This window comes from Lepus europaeus, chromosome 1 (genome assembly GCF_033115175.1).
Source record: "Lepus europaeus isolate LE1 chromosome 1, mLepTim1.pri, whole genome shotgun sequence".
NCBI classification, from domain to species: Eukaryota; Metazoa; Chordata; class Mammalia; order Lagomorpha; family Leporidae; genus Lepus; species Lepus europaeus.
In genome coordinates, this window is record NC_084827.1 from 134873238 (window position 1) to 134890439 (window position 17202).

The window sequence follows — 17202 nt, forward strand, 5'->3', positions numbered from 1 at the left end:
CTGGGTCTCCCACATGGGTGCAGGGGTCCAAGGACTTGGGCCATCTTCTACTGCTCTCCCAGGCCATAGTAGAGAGCTGAATCAGAAGTAGAGCAGCTGGGTCTCGAACCAGTGCCCATATGGGATGCCAGGAGCTTCAGGTCAGGGCATTAACCCACTGTACCACAGCGCCGGCCCCTGTAATGAATACTTGATTACTAGCCCTTTTTGCTCACAACAGGCAAGAGACATGTAGTTTCCGTTGCCTCTGTGAGAGCTAGTAGATGTTCTCGACTAGAATAGGAGGCCATTTATGTAAATCGCTAAGATTTAAGCAGCAGACGGACCTTTACAAGTTACAGTATGCCTGAGTGATTCCTTAATGGGAAGAATCATGTACATTCCACTCTGTGTTGGGCTATGCATGTTTGTAAGGACTGATTAGTATTCTGAAATATTATGTTATTAGTATGCTGAAATAATATAAAACTGACTTCTGCTTTGGAAATGTGTAGAGGAAATGGCCCGGGTGAATTTAGTTCTACTGTTTTAGTCCTAGTAATATTGAGTAACATGAAAGTATGCATGCACACACACACAACACACTTACCTATCTTCAAATATCCAAAGGATTATAGCAACCTTGATGGCGATCAGATGTAGCATTCCGCTGTTGAGTGGCACCGTAGGGTAGAATGCTGCTTTGTTACATGCCTGTTGTCACCTGGTGGATTTTTACATTGAGCCGTAGGCAAACTAGTATTTTAGTCTGTTCATTGCATGTCAATTTGACTTTGCTTTTGTAGTGGCATGTCTGTTGGAATGAGAACTAAGAATATGGAGATTGTTCCTGGCAGTTTGTATTATACAGGGAACCTTTCGTTCACCAGTGGATTATATTCTTTTCATTATATGAATTTTGAGTGCCTGGAGTGAAATTTCTTCCCAGAGATGAAATGGTATAAGTGGTGATTGAGTTCTTTAACATGACATGCAAAAGACTCTTAAGTAACTCTAGCAAGTTTAATTTTTGAGCTTCAGTTTTCATTTCCTAAAATGGGGGATAACAACACCTGACCTCATAGAATTATGATGGGGATTAAATTAATTAATGCATATGAAGTTCTTGATGTAGTATCTGGTAGGTGGCCATCAACCAAAAAATGTTAGCATCACTTAAAACATGTTTCTTAGCAAAAAGCATTCTGAATTTCCTCCTGGACTGCTGGAGGACAGCATCCTAGCTCCAGCAGAGCCTTGAAGGTTCAACACTGGACATAGGTGTGCAAAAGTTGGGAGTGGGGGGTGGGTTGTTCCTTTGCTGGAATCTTGAGACCCTCAGTAGGGGAAGGGGAGATGGTCTAAAGAAAATGGAGCCTGTGGGCTCTCCAGTGCTCTTTCTGTTGGTGGACTTTGCCTGGGAGATGCACGGGGAGGGAGGCTCACTTGTGGCAAATGGGAGGACTACAGCCAAGCCCGAGGCTTCTGATGCAAGTCCTAGGGGAGGGGAGGCTATGACGTTTGAAGCTGGTGAAGGTCATTTGGAACTGCCAGAGTTTCATTTTACAGTGGTGCCAAAAACCCAACTGAGACAATTTTGCTCATTTAAATTGACCCCTTTTGTCCCTACAGCACACGACCATGGCCAAGATGGAGGTGAAGACCTCACTTCTGGACAACATGATCGGAGTTGGAGATATGGTTCTTCTGGAACCTCTCAACGAGGGAGACTTTCATCAACAACCTCAAGAAGCGTTTTGACCATAATGAAATCTAGTGTGAGTAAAGATGAAGGTCATCTGTGGGGGTTAGACGTATGTTGTGACAGAGCGCTGGCTTTTCTTTCTCGGATTCTCTTCTCCTCTGTTCCTTGGAGTCTGGAGATGCTTGTTCATATCCTCAGAAAGAGCTTTGAGTGTTCGCTGATGTAGCTCAGGGAGGATACTGATTACAGCCGAGAGTCTCTCCTGGGCGTTTATAGTCTCGGTGGTGTGCAGAATATTGTGCTGGATACTGGGGACTTTCAAGTGAGTAGAACATACAGGGGACGTGTGTTTAGAAGAGACTTCAGAATCCATAGGTATCTTCTTGGATGCTGTCAGATTAGCAAAGTCTGATTATTGAGATGCTATTCGTTAAAATGCAACACAGTAAGGACGTGGACCTTTTTGACGTTTGTAGTTGGTAGGGATGGGAACAAATGACCACAGATGAATACATGCTTGGTCCCTGGAGATTTGGGAATAGTTTACATCCTGTAAATACAGAAGTTTAATGCTATATGCAAAAAAATGAAAACATGTAAATATATGCAATAATGGGGGAAATTTTATCTTGTAAAAATTCTTTATAAAGGATTTCATAAGGCTACTTTAACTATCAAGTTCTCAAAATATATTTAAAACATGAGTCAGAAATACATGTGTGTGCAGCACAGACACTTGCATATACCCAGGGCAAGGTGCTTTGTTAACTGAAGCAGAGAAGGGGTGTTGATTCCCTATACCAGCAGCTGAGAAGGAAGCAGGGTGGACTGACTTCGACGGGAGGCCGAGTGGGGGAAAAAAAAGCAGTTTTAATAGATTTAGCCTTTCTTGTGACTTCTCTTTCCCTGTTGTCAACAGGTGCATCTAGGCGTGGAGACCTGGATTATTGGGGTATACTTTGTACTTTTCTGTTATGGTCCATGTAGGGAGGAAATAAAATAAATGAGAGAGTAAAGTGATAGAAGTAGGATCAGTTTTAACTTTTTGTGAAATTAATGTATTTTTAAATTACTTATAGGATTAACAGGCTATATTAATGTATGACACATGTAGCTTTCTTTTCTTTAGCTGGCTAGTCTCACAAGATATCATAAACTGAGTGGCTTATGAAGCACTGAAATTTCCCTCTTGCAGTTCTGGGGAGGCCCATGATGAAGGGGCCAGCAGATTCGGTGTTGGGTGAGGCCCTGCACCCCTGGGAGGTGCTTCTTGCTGTGTTCTTACATAGTGGAAGGCAGAAGCTCTGTGGGGCCCCTTTTGTAAGGGCCCAGACCCCATTCACCTGGGCTGTGGCCTTATGACCCAATCACCTGCCAAAGGTCCCACTCCTAAAACCATCGCATTGGTCACTGAATGTCAATTGATGCCTTTTGGGAGGACACAGCTATTCAGACCATAAGCACCAGCCATGTTTCCAGGATAACTTTTGGGTAATTAATTTCATTGTGAAATAGTCATGATTGGGAGGCCTCTTGATTCCTACTGTGGGGAGTAGGGCAGTAGCATGCAACATGTGACTCTTGCTTTTGGAATATCCATTTGATACCTGGCCACTGTGCAGAGGGCTAGTTGCACGGCAGAGATGTGGCTGTTTGAGATGCTGATCCCAATGGAAGAAGTAGAAGTTGCTGCTGTAGAGCTGGGAAGTGGTGTTGCCTTCCCTCCCAGTGTAGCATTTCTGCTTTCAGGTGGGAGAGCCTGGCAGTTCTGCAGCTTTCTGGAAAGTGTGGTCTGATAGCAAATAAAAGATAGCCTTTCAACACAGGCCTTTGTTGAGATGGAGATAGGAGCAATCAATTATATCCTAACGAAGGTTACTGGTCATGTTTCTTTTTGGCTCCAGGAAGCACAGTTCTCCTTCAGGTAAATTGAAAATGGATGGAGAGGGGAACATTGCTTGCATTCAAATACCTGATTCGTTGTGGCAACTAAAAATACAACAATCCCTCTTTTTAACAAAATGCCGAGTGTTCATATTTGTGAGTCTTCAGACAAAATGTCTGGGTTTCAGCTATACATAATTTTATTTTCTAAACTATTTTTGGAATACTTTTTCTGGTTATAAAACAAAAGTAGAAAATTGACTTCAGCTGCCAGATATTCATATCAGTATTTCTCATGATGCTTTAGAGCTACTATTTCCATGAGATGTACCTTCATTTTGTAAGTTTATTTTTTTCTTTAAGATTTATTTATGTTGAAAGAATTACACAGAGAGAGAAGGAGAGGCTGAGAGAGAGAGGTCTTCCATTCGCTGGTTCACTCCTCAGCTGACCGCAACGGCCAGAATTGTGCTGATCCAAAGTCAGGAGCTTCTGGGTCTCCCACAGGGGTGCAGGGGCCCAAGGACTTGGGCCATCTTCTTCTGCTTTCCCAGGCCATAGCAGAGAGCTGGATTGCAAGTGGAGCAGCCGGAACTCGAACCAGCACCCATATGGGATGCCGGCACTGCAGGTGGTGGCTTTACCTGCTACACCACAGTGCCGGCCCCTCATTTTGTAAGTTTAATTATACCATGTTGGAGGGCTAGACATGCTCTCTTTTGAGTGAGGAAAAGCAGATTATAAAGTAATGGGTACAGTATGATTCTGTTGTGTTAAAAAGTGTGTGTGGGGGGGTTTGTGAGTGTGTGTATGTTATAAATGTACTTGTATTTGCATTTACACAGAGGAAAAAGAATATTAACTTTGGGTACCAGGGTAGGATGGGTTTGGATTGAGGTGGAGGTAGAACAGTGTTACTATTTTTCTGTATTATAGGACTTAGGCCAAATATATATTGCTTTTATAATTAATAAAAAAATACTGTAAGATAATTTGCTATTTCCCTAGTCCCAAATATCATGAATCCTGTCCTTAAGAAATCCATTTCTGGCTCTTACTCTGATGATACTCATGCTTTGGGTTTATTTATAGCTTGTTGCAAAATTGTTTAGCCTGATGTCCAAGGCTAAGTTAATATGACATGTAACATGCTACTGTCACTACCTCACTTTGCTTACTTATATTCCAGAAAATGAGGTTGTGGCTTAAAAATTTGTTTCATTTATGGGCTCTAACCTTAATTAGTTTTTAAAAAAGATTTATTTTTTTTTAAAGGTAGAATGAGTGAGAGAGAGAGAGCTTCCATCTGCTGGCTCAGTCCCCAAATGGCTGCAATGGCTGGGCCTGGGTCAGATCAAAGCCAGGATCCTGTAACTCCATCCCGTTCTCTCTCATGAGTAGTAAGGGCCCAAGTACTCAGGCCATCATCTCCTTCTTTCCCAGGCGCATTTGCAGGAAATAGGATTGGAAGTGGAGCACCTGGGTCTTGAACTGGCACTCTGATAGGGGTTGCCAGCGTCATAAGCAGGAGCTTAAACTGTTGTGCTGTAACGCTGGCCCCCTAACTTTGTTTTATTCAACAAAAGTGACCATCTAGGGTGATGCAGCGTGCCAGCATTCTGAGCAGTCCTTTGTGAGTTCAGAAGCCATCGCTGTTGAGGGGGCAGTGAATGGGGGGACACTTGCCCCTTGGAACAGTGGGCCCACCCGTGGCCTCAGTAACCTCTGTGAGCCAGACTGAGGGACTGTGTTCTTTCATCCTGCTTTCCATCTGTCCCCACACCCCACCTAGAAATAAGACCCTTCTTGGAGCTCTCGAGACGCATTGCTTTGTCTTGGGATGCATTGTCAACTCTCCACAGCATTCACGACCCCTGGGATCCCCTAGGGCCTGCAGCCAGCCAGCGCTAGAAGACGGCTCCCTTGTGGTCACACCGCACCTGGAGTTCTGGGTAGGACGAGGCATTTTCAAGGTAGTCAGTGTCAGGTTGCGTTAGGGTGTGTGTGTTGCAAGTAACCATCACTCGGCCTGGCCTGGAAGAGGAGATCTATTTGCTTGCCCACACGACAGTCCCAAAGCATTCTGTTTTCAGGATTGGGTTGAGTAGCACCGGGTAGGTCCATGGGCATTCATGGCCTTGCAGAGTCTCCAAGCCTGGGACGGGTTCAGATGCTGACGTTTAAGCACTCTGACCTGTTGGGTTGGAGACGGAGGAGGATCAGGTGAGAGGAGACAGAGGGAAGTGTTGGACTCCTGGGTAACAACACACAGGGTCCCAGACTGTCTGCTTTTATTCCTGCCTTTGGGCTGGGCCTGGCCGCAGGATGTGCACTTTGGTCCTGGTGGGCTCTGTGTGGGGTCAGTGACTGGGCAGTGCTGCTCTGCTTTTCTGAGTGTTTTCTGCCCTTTGTCAGCCCTGCCTCTGGCCTCCCCACCCCGCCCCAGGCCGCATGGGTGCCGGCCGGATTCCTGTGGACTTCTGTGGGGCTGGAGCAGACAGGCAAGCCGAGGTGCAGCCAGCCGTGTTCTGTTTTTAGGGTGACTGGTCAGGACTGTGGTTCTGCTCGGGGCAGGAAAGCTACAATTTGGGGAAGAGCAAGGCCCAGGGCAGGTTTGGAAACTCAAGAAGCAAGGTGTGTGTATTTTTGGTGCCGCCCAGTAAATTTAGTTTGTTTTCTGTGTGAATTGTCAGGTGGGGGATGAGCCAGAAATGGAGGTCTGGAGTCAGTCCCATTTTTAGGTGGTTATGTCAATCTCATTGTATTTGCAAAAGTGCCTGTTTTGGAATTCTAGTAAAACATGGTCTTAATTTTGAAATTTTTAAAGCATTATATTTGTTTCAATTTTTAGAAGTCGGGACTAATATTGGATCCCTGCAGGATGGCACCAGGCCCTTTTTAGGGAAGGCGCTCAAGCATATGTACTACACTAAGTATTTGGTTTAAAATATTTATTTGCTGTTGGTCTTCCTTGTCTGGGTTCACTGTGGATTCAATCAACCTGATATTGACGATATTTGGGAACACCAACTCTATCTGCACGGAACACGAACAGACTTTTTCTTTATTCCCTGGACAGCACCATGTAACGACTATTTGCATGGCATTTCTGTGGTATCAGATGTCCTCCATCACTTAGAGACGATTTAAAACAAGAAGCTTCGAAAAGTTTGGAAAATGGAATGCAAAGATACTGCACGTTTTCTGTGAACTTTCTGACATCCCCTTGTGTACAGAAAGATGTATGTAGGTTCTGTGCAAATATGATGGCATTTTCCGTAAGGGACTTGGGCATCCTCAGATTGTGGTATTCACGAGGAGCCAATCCCCTGTGAGTACCAAGGGACAACTGTGTTTATTAGAAACACTTTCCATTAATACATGGCACAATCCCCACTTAATAAGTATAACAAATATGCCTGGGAATATTTAGGTTTATTAGTTTTCTCTTGCTGCAAAATGAATCGGCCTGAAGTTAGCAACTCAGAACAACATGTATTTGTTAGCCCTGTTTCTGTGGGTTGAGAGGCTGGGTTCCCTGCTCTGGGCCTAACTGGCTGTCACGAAGACGTCAGCCAGGGCTGTGGTCTCGTCTGAGGCTCGGACCTTTTCCAAGTTCATGGGTTGTTAGCAGAAAACAAGGCTAGAATTTAAAGTCCAGTTGAGTGTTATGCCTGCTTCCCAGCTGTTCCCCAAGATTTTTTTTCTTTTAAAATTTGCCTTAAAAAGTATGATTTTTTTTTTCCTCCCCCTAAATTACAAGAGTAGCAAAATGCCTTTTACAAACACTTCAAATGGTCTAGGCATATATAATATAAAATGTAGTTTTCTTCCATCAGTACCCCTGTCCCATTCCCAGGAGTCGTAGTGGTTAATAGAATGGTGTGTAATCTTGCAGATTAGTTTGATTAAATGAGGATTTTTTTGATCTAGAGTTGGAGATAGGAAGAAGTTCTCCTTGCTTTACATAGAGAACTCAGACACAAAAGCAAAGTGTGGGTGCGACAAGAGCAGCGTGTGACGTGCCGTTGACACGCTGTGTCCAAGAGGTCTGCATCCACAGATTCATGTGTCTCGGAAATACATGGGAAGAACTGGTGTCTGCACGGGTCAAGGCAGGGAGGGTGGGCAGGCAGGGAGGGTGGGTCACCAGGCCTGTTAACAGGCAGTGCTCAGCCGTGTGTGTGTGTGTGGGTGGGTGGGTGGGTGGGTGCATGGGTGCTGTGCTGTCAGCAGCACCCGGCCTCACCAGTGGTCTGAAAAGGTAGACTGCTAAGGTGAAGGGAACTAACTGTTTTGAAGGGTGTGGCGTTGGTGTTTGCTCGGAATGGAGACACAGCCTCAGAAGGCTGGATAAAGCTGGTGAAAAACAGCATATCACAAGGCTGAAGACCAATGTTGTGTCTGATTTTCTGAGCACAGTCTATCTCGGGGTAGTTTTATAAAAACACTCCTTTTTGAAATAACTTCCCAGTTACTTGCTTTCTCAGAACCTTTGGCGATCGAGAAAGTTCTTCCTCTTAGAACTTTCAAAGTTGACACCCACTTATCTATTATTTACCGACCTTGGGGAGTTCTTTCATCCTGCGGGTACTGTGTAGGGCTTGAAATATTCGTGGAATATTTATAATATCTTTAAATATTCTGCTTGAAGCCACTCCAAAAGTCTGACTTAGGGGGGATAGGGAACCAAGGTCCAACATCAGGTTTGCAGGAGTGTCACTCTTTGGAAGCACTGTCAGGCACCAAGAAGTACAGAGTGGGAAGAGGAAGCAACTCAGCACCAGGAACACATGGCCAATTCAGCTGTCCCCACTGTGCAAGCATCTACCTCTGCCTTGTATCTACAGCACAGATACGTTGTTAAGGCTGGTCCTGACTTCTAAGGGGAAGCTATGTTTTCCACTGAATGCTGCTTTGGAAGGCATGGGGGTGAGATGACGTGGCTTCTTGAAAAGGCATGTGCTTTTGGTGGTAGACCTAAGTTCGAATCTTGGCCGCTTACATAATTGTGATATTTACCTCCTGGAGCTGGAATAAAGAGGTGCCTTGGTTTTGAGCCGCCTAGCACTTAGTAGGAGTGGAGTTGGAGTTGTGACTACCCTGACTCTCGAACCCAGGATGACTTAAAAAAAATTTTTTTTAAAAATTGATTGATTGGTTTGAAAGGCAGAGTTAGAGGTTAGAATGAGAGAAAGATCTTCCATCTGTGGGTTCACTCTCCAAATGTCCACAATAGATAGGCAGGGCTATGCCAGACCAAAGCCAGGAGCTAGGAGCTCCATCCTGGTCTCACACATGGGTGTGGAGGCCCACATACATGGGCCATCTTCTGCTTTCCCAGGTGCATTAGGGAGTTGGACTTGGAATGGGGCAGTCTGAACTTGAACCCGCATCCACATGGGATGCCGGTGTTGCAGGTGCTTGGTTTACCCACTGCACCCCAGGACCAGCTTTCTCCAAGGTTTCACACGCTGAGCTTTCTATTTCTTGATTTCTTTCTCTCCTTCCCTGCCTTCCTCCCTCTCTGGTATTTGTTACACAGGTTTCATTGTTATTAGTATGTGGTTATTTCAAAGCAGAAATACAGTATTTCTAAGACTTGCAGCAAGCACTGTAGATATAGTAGGAGACCACTCTGTGCCTTAGTCTAGAGAGTTCTGTTGGATCTGAAGAAAGGCATGTATTTGCCTCACCGTGGAGTTTATCTCCACAAAGCTATGGCAGTATTGTATTATCCAGCTCCAAAGTAAAAGCTGCCCGAGGGAGCCTAATTATTTTTAGCCAGCTTTTCAGCGTGGCACAGAACTCATATATAGTTCTTTAATTCATAGTCTGAAATGACTGGCAGCCTGGGAACGAAAGATGATAATGTGAGGGCGGTGTAGGCCCGTCTTGGGCTGGCCCAGCAGCGACTGCCTGATGGGCTTGTGGCTATCTTTGGCAGCTGTGGTTTGCCCGACCTCCTGGCCTGTGCATCGTGGGCTTGGGAGCCAAGGCCAGGGATGTGAGGCACTGCCCAGAGGAAGACGAAGCGGGCCAGAGCCCTGCCTCCAACTTTGGATTGAGAAGCACTGGAAGGAAGTGTCGGGGGCAGCAAGGTGCCGCGGTGATGGTGTCGGGAGGGGCCGTGCTGGGCCGTGCTGGGCCGTGCTGGGCCGTGCTGGGCCGTGCTGGGCCGTGCTCTGGCAGGAACCTGAAGAAGGGGATAGAGTGTTGGAGCGGGTGAGAGAAAGCGGCAGTGCAGGCCCAGAGGTGGCAGGAGCGTGCGGAGGGGACCAGGCCTATTGTTGGAGCTGGACTCGCCATCGCTCTCCTGGCTTCCACTTCTTTTGTAGCTTGGTGATGGGGTATCTTGGGCTCCTGGGTGTGTGTGTGTGGTTACAGTGAGTGTGCCCCGGCCTCTAACAGAGGAAGTGACAGTTCTCTGTGCTCGCCGTGCAGACTGGGATGCGGCGCCTCGGGAAGAACTCTGCCGCTGCCACTAACGCGTGGCGAGACCCATGCCAAATTATTTTAATAAGGAATTAAAGTGACTGACGCTGTCAGTTTTACATATGTGTTGTATATGTAGCACAAATATTTCTCTTGGTCTGGAGATGTGAAATGCACAAACCGAGTTTGTGTGTTTTTTTTTTTTTTTTTAGGTAAGGCTCAGATAGACAACACAATCTGTTACTGGCCTAGGACTTGCAATTTTCACTTAGACCATTTTTTTTTTTTAAAGATTTACTTATTTTATTATTTGAAAGGCATAGTTAGAGAGGTTCACTCCCCAAATGGCTGCAAAGGCTGGAGATGTGCTGATTTGAAGCCAGAAGCCAAGAGCTTCTTCTGGGTCTCCCACATGGGTGCAGGGACCCAAGGACTTGGGCCATCTTCTGCTTTCTCAGGCCATAGCAAAGAGCTAGATCGGAAGTGGAGCAGCCGGGACTCAAACTGGCGCCCATATGGGATGCCAGCATTGCAGGCAGTGGCTTTACCCACTACCCCACAGTATTGGCCCCTGCTGAGACCATTTTGACTGTATTTTTTCCTCTTTTTTTTTTTTTAATTTAAACATTTCTTTTAACAGACAATTTGTATATTACTTATGGGATCCTATATGATGTTTGGATATATGTATATATTGTGTAAGTGTCCAGTCACAGTAAATATACCTGTCTCCCCAAACATTTAACATTTCTTTGTGTCAAAAATACTTAAAGTCCTATTTTCTAGTTGTTTCAGCTTTGTGGACTATACTGTGTCTTTAAAAAAAAAAGTCCAATTAAGACAAAGGCCCTTTTCAAGGGAATTCGTGGCGTCTTACAGATGACTAATTAAAAACCTTGTGGCACATGTTATCCTGATGCCTTGTGATCAACTTCCCAGGACCGAGACCCAGGAAGGGGGCAGATGACCTCATCAGTAGGTGTGCACGGTGTGGTGTTCTCTGTTGGGCAGCTTGCCCCGGCACTCTAGGCTGTTAGCTTTGCTGAGACACACCTCGTGCTTGTCTGATCATCCACCAACTTCCTGTCTACAGAGACCATTTTGTAAGCATCGTCTTCAAGACCTTGGCTATGGGACTCATCAGGAACTTTAGCCGAGGTATTAACTTTCTAAATAATGCCTTCTGAGTCCTGGTTTGCCTCCTTGGTTCCCGCAGAGACAACGTGAACTCGGGGAATTCTACTTGAGGAATGCTCGCGTTGATGGCATGCCTGCTGTGTGTCAGTTGCTCTGCTTGGTGCACTGGCACATCGCCTTGTTTACTTCTCAGAATAAATGGAGAAATCAGCGGTATTCTTGTAGAGATGAGAACTTCAGTGATGTGCCCAGCTCCACATAAAACACAAAAATTTGCCGGGTCATTGGGAGCCAAGGTTTGGGCAGTCTTTCAAATACATTTGAAGCATCGTTCATTTGTGGGCAGACAATCTGAATACAGGGCTCAGATGCTTAGGTCGGAGTGGTGTGGGTTCAAGTGGAGGTAGTTTCATCACACAACCCCCTCAGCACCCTCTGACTTCTCACTTCAGAACTGCATGCAGACTGAAGCTCAGAATCCTGACCCTCAAGTTCAAGGCCATCTCCAGTTTGATCCTGGTCTTAGTTCCAGGACACCTTTCTCCTCTAGGAAAGTGCTTCCATTCCCTGTCTCTGCAATGTACCTGGGCAGGCCTTTGTGCCCCGTCCCTGTGTTCAGTCCGTGTGATAGCACGGGTCAGGATTTGCTTCCTTTGTAAGGCGGAAGCATGCTCCGTTGTGGGTTTCTTCTGTTTTCTTATTGATCCATTCGCCTGCTGGTGGACACCGGGCTCCTTCCCCCTCTTGGCTATGGTGGGAAATGCATCTGCTGAGAACATGGGTGTGCAAATCATGGTTTGGGTCCCTGGCAGCTCATACCTTTAGAGAATACATTGGAAGGAGACCACTCTCTTAGCAAAATAACGGAGGTTCAGCTATCGCCGATTAAGGAGTCTCTCCCTTTGAGGAGAGCGGCTCTGATCCTCTGTCTTCCCTGGAGCTGTCTCGGGCTTGGGCAGTTCAGTGACCTTGGCTTCCTCTTTTAGACAGGGAGATAATGAGACTAATGACTCAGGTAGCCAAGAATTGCTTAAATCCCCTTTCTTCCTATTTTAGAGTCTTGAGCAGTTAACTCTTAAATTTCTATATAAAAGGCACATGGGTCTTGCATAAAATTGGCCCTTAATAAATTTGTCCCTTGCTTGTTCGATGGTTGTAGCCTAAACTCAGTCTAGCATGCAGTGGGTGTGGTTCTGCAGTCATGTTGGTCCTGGCCTGGCCCATCCTGGATTTGAACTCCTACTACTTCACAGGTGAAAATAGCATGACTCGGAGACCTGAACTTGGAGGTCTCCGATACCTGTGCTGCTTCTCTGTCATTTTAGACTAAGTGATTTATTAAATAGCGGTATGTCCGGTAGTTAAGGAAATCCTGCCTCTTGCATCACCCCTCCCCCGATCTGCTTCTGACGTCGCTGAATGGTGGCGATGCAATCTTTTTGGTCGAGATGAAAAATTTTCCTCTTTCCTCTTCCTCGTTTGTTCCTCAAGTAAGAGATGTCTTCAAAATGGAAAGTGGGCAGTTTGAAAAACCTACCCATGGATTTCGGAAGGTGTTGGCACTGGATAAACTTGACTTTCCGTGGTCCGTGCACTTTTCAGGTGCCCTGGTAGAAGGGTGGCAGCATTCCTTGGGGGGGTTGGCCCGACTTGGCAGCGCTTTGTCCCAACACAGAGGCTGCAGACACTCCGCAAGGCTTTGTGCTACACAGGTTTCCTGTGATGAGGCCCAAGTGTCAGAGGCCCAGCAACCAGTGTGCGTCCAGTGCTGTAACCATAGGAGAGCAGACTCTTGGCTCCTGCTCTTGCTTTTGCTCTGCTAGCTGCTGTGGTCCTGTCACTTAGCTTCTGTGTGAGCCATTGTTACAGGTGTTCAGCTTGAGAATCCCTTTGTCTCTGGGGGCTTGGGATAGTTTAGTAAAATGGTGTGTGGATGCTTGTTATATGCCAGCCCTTTAATAGGTTTGATGGTGAGCTGTTAAGGGAAGTCCCAAGACAGGTAAGCAAATAATTACAATTCATTCTGAAGAAAATTCTTTCTTACCGTCTGGTAGCTAGTCAGATGGAAGGCTTTGTTAGAGCCCCAACTAAGCAGAGGTTTTAAAACTATGTTCTGGAAGAGTTTTGTGTGCATGAGCAGGCACTGGGATGTTGGGCATCCCAAGCAGTGGCTTAGCCCCCCCGTGACGCAGCACCTGTCCCTATAGCACTATTTTTCAAACTGCAAGGTTTTTTTTTAATCCCATTCATGGCTCATGCAAGCCTTTTAGTGGATTAGTAATAGCAGTTTTAGAAAAAATTGTACTGAATAGAATTGGATAAAACCTATTAGTGCATCACATATAGTTAGGGTAGTTTTGGTTTTGTGGAGTTTTTGTCAGATGTGTGTGTTGCATCATGTAAATAGCCACGCATCCATGATTTTGATAAAAAGTTTATGAATGAGTCATAATCAAACACTGGAAAAACATTGCCATAGAATGGACACCCCCCCACCCCCACCCCTGTTTGCAAGTGCTGCTGCTGTTTGCTGAGATACCATAAGCCCAGTGTATTAGAGATGGTGTTAGAATGAAGGTAAGGGAAGCCAAAAGGATTTCTCTATTTGGCAAGTTTTCAGGATTGGTTACATGGGAAGATCTGAGGACGAAAGTGAGACAGGAGGTAGGCCAGCAGCAGCACAGGCACCGTTGTTGCAGTGGAAAGCAAAACCTGGTCGCGCGGGTCCCGAGGGTGAGGGTACCCAGTGTGGTTTCTGGCCCCGGGGACACATTCATTTACTGGGTTCTCCTTAAAAGTCACTGGCCCCTGGCCCCTCTTATGAGGACTGTGTTCTGGAGGAAATAGCCTGTAGAGTGAAGTTCACGGTCTTTATGTGATACACTTTGGTAATTCGGGGGCCTTTCCTTGGTGTTCACAGCTGTGGGCTTGGGAATGGGATTTGCTGGCTTGAGGAGCCTCACCTGCGCTGAGATCACAGTGGGAATGCTCACACATCAGTGGTGCAAGGCCAGAGGGGCTTGTAGTTACACCTGGTGAAATAAGCCAGTCCCCCAAAAGACAGATATGATGTTTCCCCTGATCAGGAGTGGACCAACAGAGTAGCTAAAATGTAATGCATTGGAGTGAAACGGACATGTGGAGATTGGTCACTGTTTACAGCCCTGTTCCTCTGTTGAGGAACAGTGTTTTTTTCTTACTAGTTGTTGAACTCTTGTATTTAGTGTAGGCTTAACCTTGCGATCATTAAGTAAAGTGAAAATAGCTCTTTGTAAAAAATTAAGAGTGGGATTAGGAGAGGGAGGAGGAAGAAGGGTTGGAGCATGAGCAGGAGGGAGAATAGGGTGGGACGTATCGCTCCATTCCTAAATCTGTATATAGGAAATACACGAGACCTGTATAATGTAAATAAATTTTATCATAAGCACAGTCAAAAAATATGAAGGTAGAGGTGCTTTTGACCTAGAAGTATTTGCACATTCTTATTTTAAAATATACTTTTGAGAAGTTAGAGAAGCCTGCTAATTGAATCTTCTGTTTATAGAAAGGTAGAGCATTCCCTCTACTTCTTCCCCCTGTCTTCTCTTTCTTGTTTCCTTTTCTTTCCACTTCCTTTCCTTTCTCCTTGGTGTCCCCCCTCTCCCCCCCAGTATCAGAGGCTAGACCCACAGGGCAGTGGGCTGGAGGGAGCTTTCTGGTACATATCCCTGGGAGTTCAGGTGCACCTGCAGATTTGGGGGTGCTGAGGCTCAGAATCATGGAGGTGGTGAGCCGGGGAGGGGCTGGGCTGGTCACTTAGTGAATCTTTTCACCATCATTTTAAAAGGAAAACTAAATCAACTAAACAGTGCATAATGGTTTGTTGAAAACAATGATACGTATTGCCCCTAACTCTTACGGTTAATTAATGTAAAATATTGAACTTTCCCATCTCTGTTCTGATTGCTGAAAAGCATATTTAAATCTGGTGCTAAATGAAAAACCGGAAGCTGCCTGCAGCTGGAGGAGAATTTGAAATCCCACCTGGCCAATCAGCTGCTGCCAGGGGTGTCTGTCTCAGAGGAAGGAGGGTTATGGCTGTGGACATCAGTTCTTCTGCAGGCACTTTTGGGGATATTTAAATCTTTGGCTAATGCGCATGAAACCTTCAGAAAAGAAACTCAGGAACAGCAAGGGCAGGAGTCACAGTAGGGGACAAATCTAATAGGATGTCACTGTTAGAGGATGCTTACATGAACCATAAGCATAAAGTGGAATAGAAAGAGTGTGTGGTTTCTTTTCGTGTTATTGATATTGGGCTGCCTTTTTGGTTTGTTGAGCCGTGTTAAGCATATCAGTTATCGTAGCTGTGTAACAAACCATTCCCAGAAATCAGTGGCTTAAAGTGACCACTATTTGTTTGTTTGTGATTCTGGGGGATGGCAATTTTCGCTGAGTTCAGCTTTGTGTTATCTTCTGTTGCTCCTATCTGGGATCACTAGGGCTAGAGGCATCTGTGGCCCAACTGGCCCTGGATGTCCTGGAATGGCTTCACTCCTGTGTCTGACCGGTAGGTAGCAGGCTGTGTAGGTCGGGGAGCCTGGGGTCAGGAGAGAGCTTGGGGGGAGAAGCACATGTAATTCAGTATGTGTAAAAGTCACAACAAAAGAAACTTGCAGCTTCTTTGTGTGGCTTCTGATTTGACACAGCAGTTTGCTCTATATGCAGGACTGCCACAGAGGCAGGTTTTATCTACGGTTCAGCTATTGTGGAGTCTGGTTTCAAAGAGCAACTTGGTAATTAGGTTTTCTGCTGACAGCAAATCTGTATATTTTTAGGTTATCGCATTCAAGAAATTACCTAAAAAGGAAGAAGGATTCAGGTCCTTTCCTTCCTAAAGAAAGCTCTGCGCCTTTAACAGATATTACAGGAATAATCGTTGGTTGTGTTTTTATATCTATAATTAATTCCTGTGTATTAGTTAGAAGCTACTGAGGTAAACAATTCAAACCCAACCATCTTCATTCACCTGCCAAGGTGAGCTGCAATGTGAGAGTGAGGAGGAAGCCCTCTTGAGACAGTCTGGTGTAGATGAGATAGGCCAGGAAGCTTGGTTATCCTTGAGTCCGGCCATATTAAGTGAATGCTGATTCAGTTAGTGATGATAAAACATCAGAAGTAAGTGCAAAAAAAACTGCATGGGAACTGAGTTTCTCTCACACCAGCAGTCTTGCCCACTCGTGATGAGATTATGTTCTTACAGGCTCAACATGTATATAAAAACCACCTGTTGCATTTTCCAGACTGAGGAAAAGTCTTTTAGCATTGAAACTAGCATGACTCATGTAAAGCAAATTCAGAACGTTTCTACTGTTTCTTCATTTTCTAGAAAGATCTGGCAATCTCCTTGAAGCGCTAAGGTGGCAGTAGTGGACAAACTTGTTCTAAAAATGCTGCCCTTTGTTTTGTTTGACTTTGGAAAGGTGGGGACTGCCTTGTAAAGGTTTTTTCCTTTCTGAATCTTTGTTCTTTAAATGTCTTTTTATCACTTAGGGAGGAAAAGAGATGCAGCAAAAGTGCTTTTTCCCCCCTCCTATCATTTTTAAGAAATTTATTTATTTGAAAGAGTTACACAGAGAGAAGGAGAGGCAGAGAGAGAAAGGTCTTCCATTGGATGGTTCACCCCCAATTGGCCGCAAGGGCTGGAGTTGTGCCAATCCTAAACCAGGAGCCAGGAGCTTCTTCCAGGTCTCCCACATGGGTGCAGGGGCCCAAGGACTTGGGCCATCTTCTGCTTTCCCAGGCCATAGCAGAGAGCTGGATTGGAAGTGGAACAGCCAGGACACGAACCGGCGCCCATTTGGGATGCTGGCACTGCAGGCCGTGGCTTTACCCACTGTGCTGCCACAGCGCTGGCCCCACCACCTTCTATCTTTATGATGTTGAAAATGAAGGGGAAGATGGAGATGCCGTGATGAGCAACAGTTCAGTGTCGTTTGTGTGGCGTTGGGAGGCGTAGTACAGAATGAATGGAACCAGCACTCCTCGTGCTCCCATGTCTAGGTGGAAGGAAGATCAGTAGT

At 45.6% G+C, this 17202-nt stretch overlaps 1 protein-coding gene across 1 annotated transcript in view; it reads left to right on the forward strand.

Annotated features, from left to right (window-relative positions):
- The window catches only part of MYO1B (myosin IB), a 163296-nt gene that overhangs the window by 20628 nt on the left and 125466 nt on the right, over nucleotides 1-17202 (forward strand). Inside the window, 3 exon segments of the mRNA XM_062189379.1 lie at nucleotides 1612-1704; nucleotides 1706-1755; nucleotide 1896. Coding sequence (XP_062045363.1) covers nucleotides 1621-1704; nucleotides 1706-1755; nucleotide 1896 — 135 coding nt within the window. The 5' untranslated portion in view covers nucleotides 1612-1620.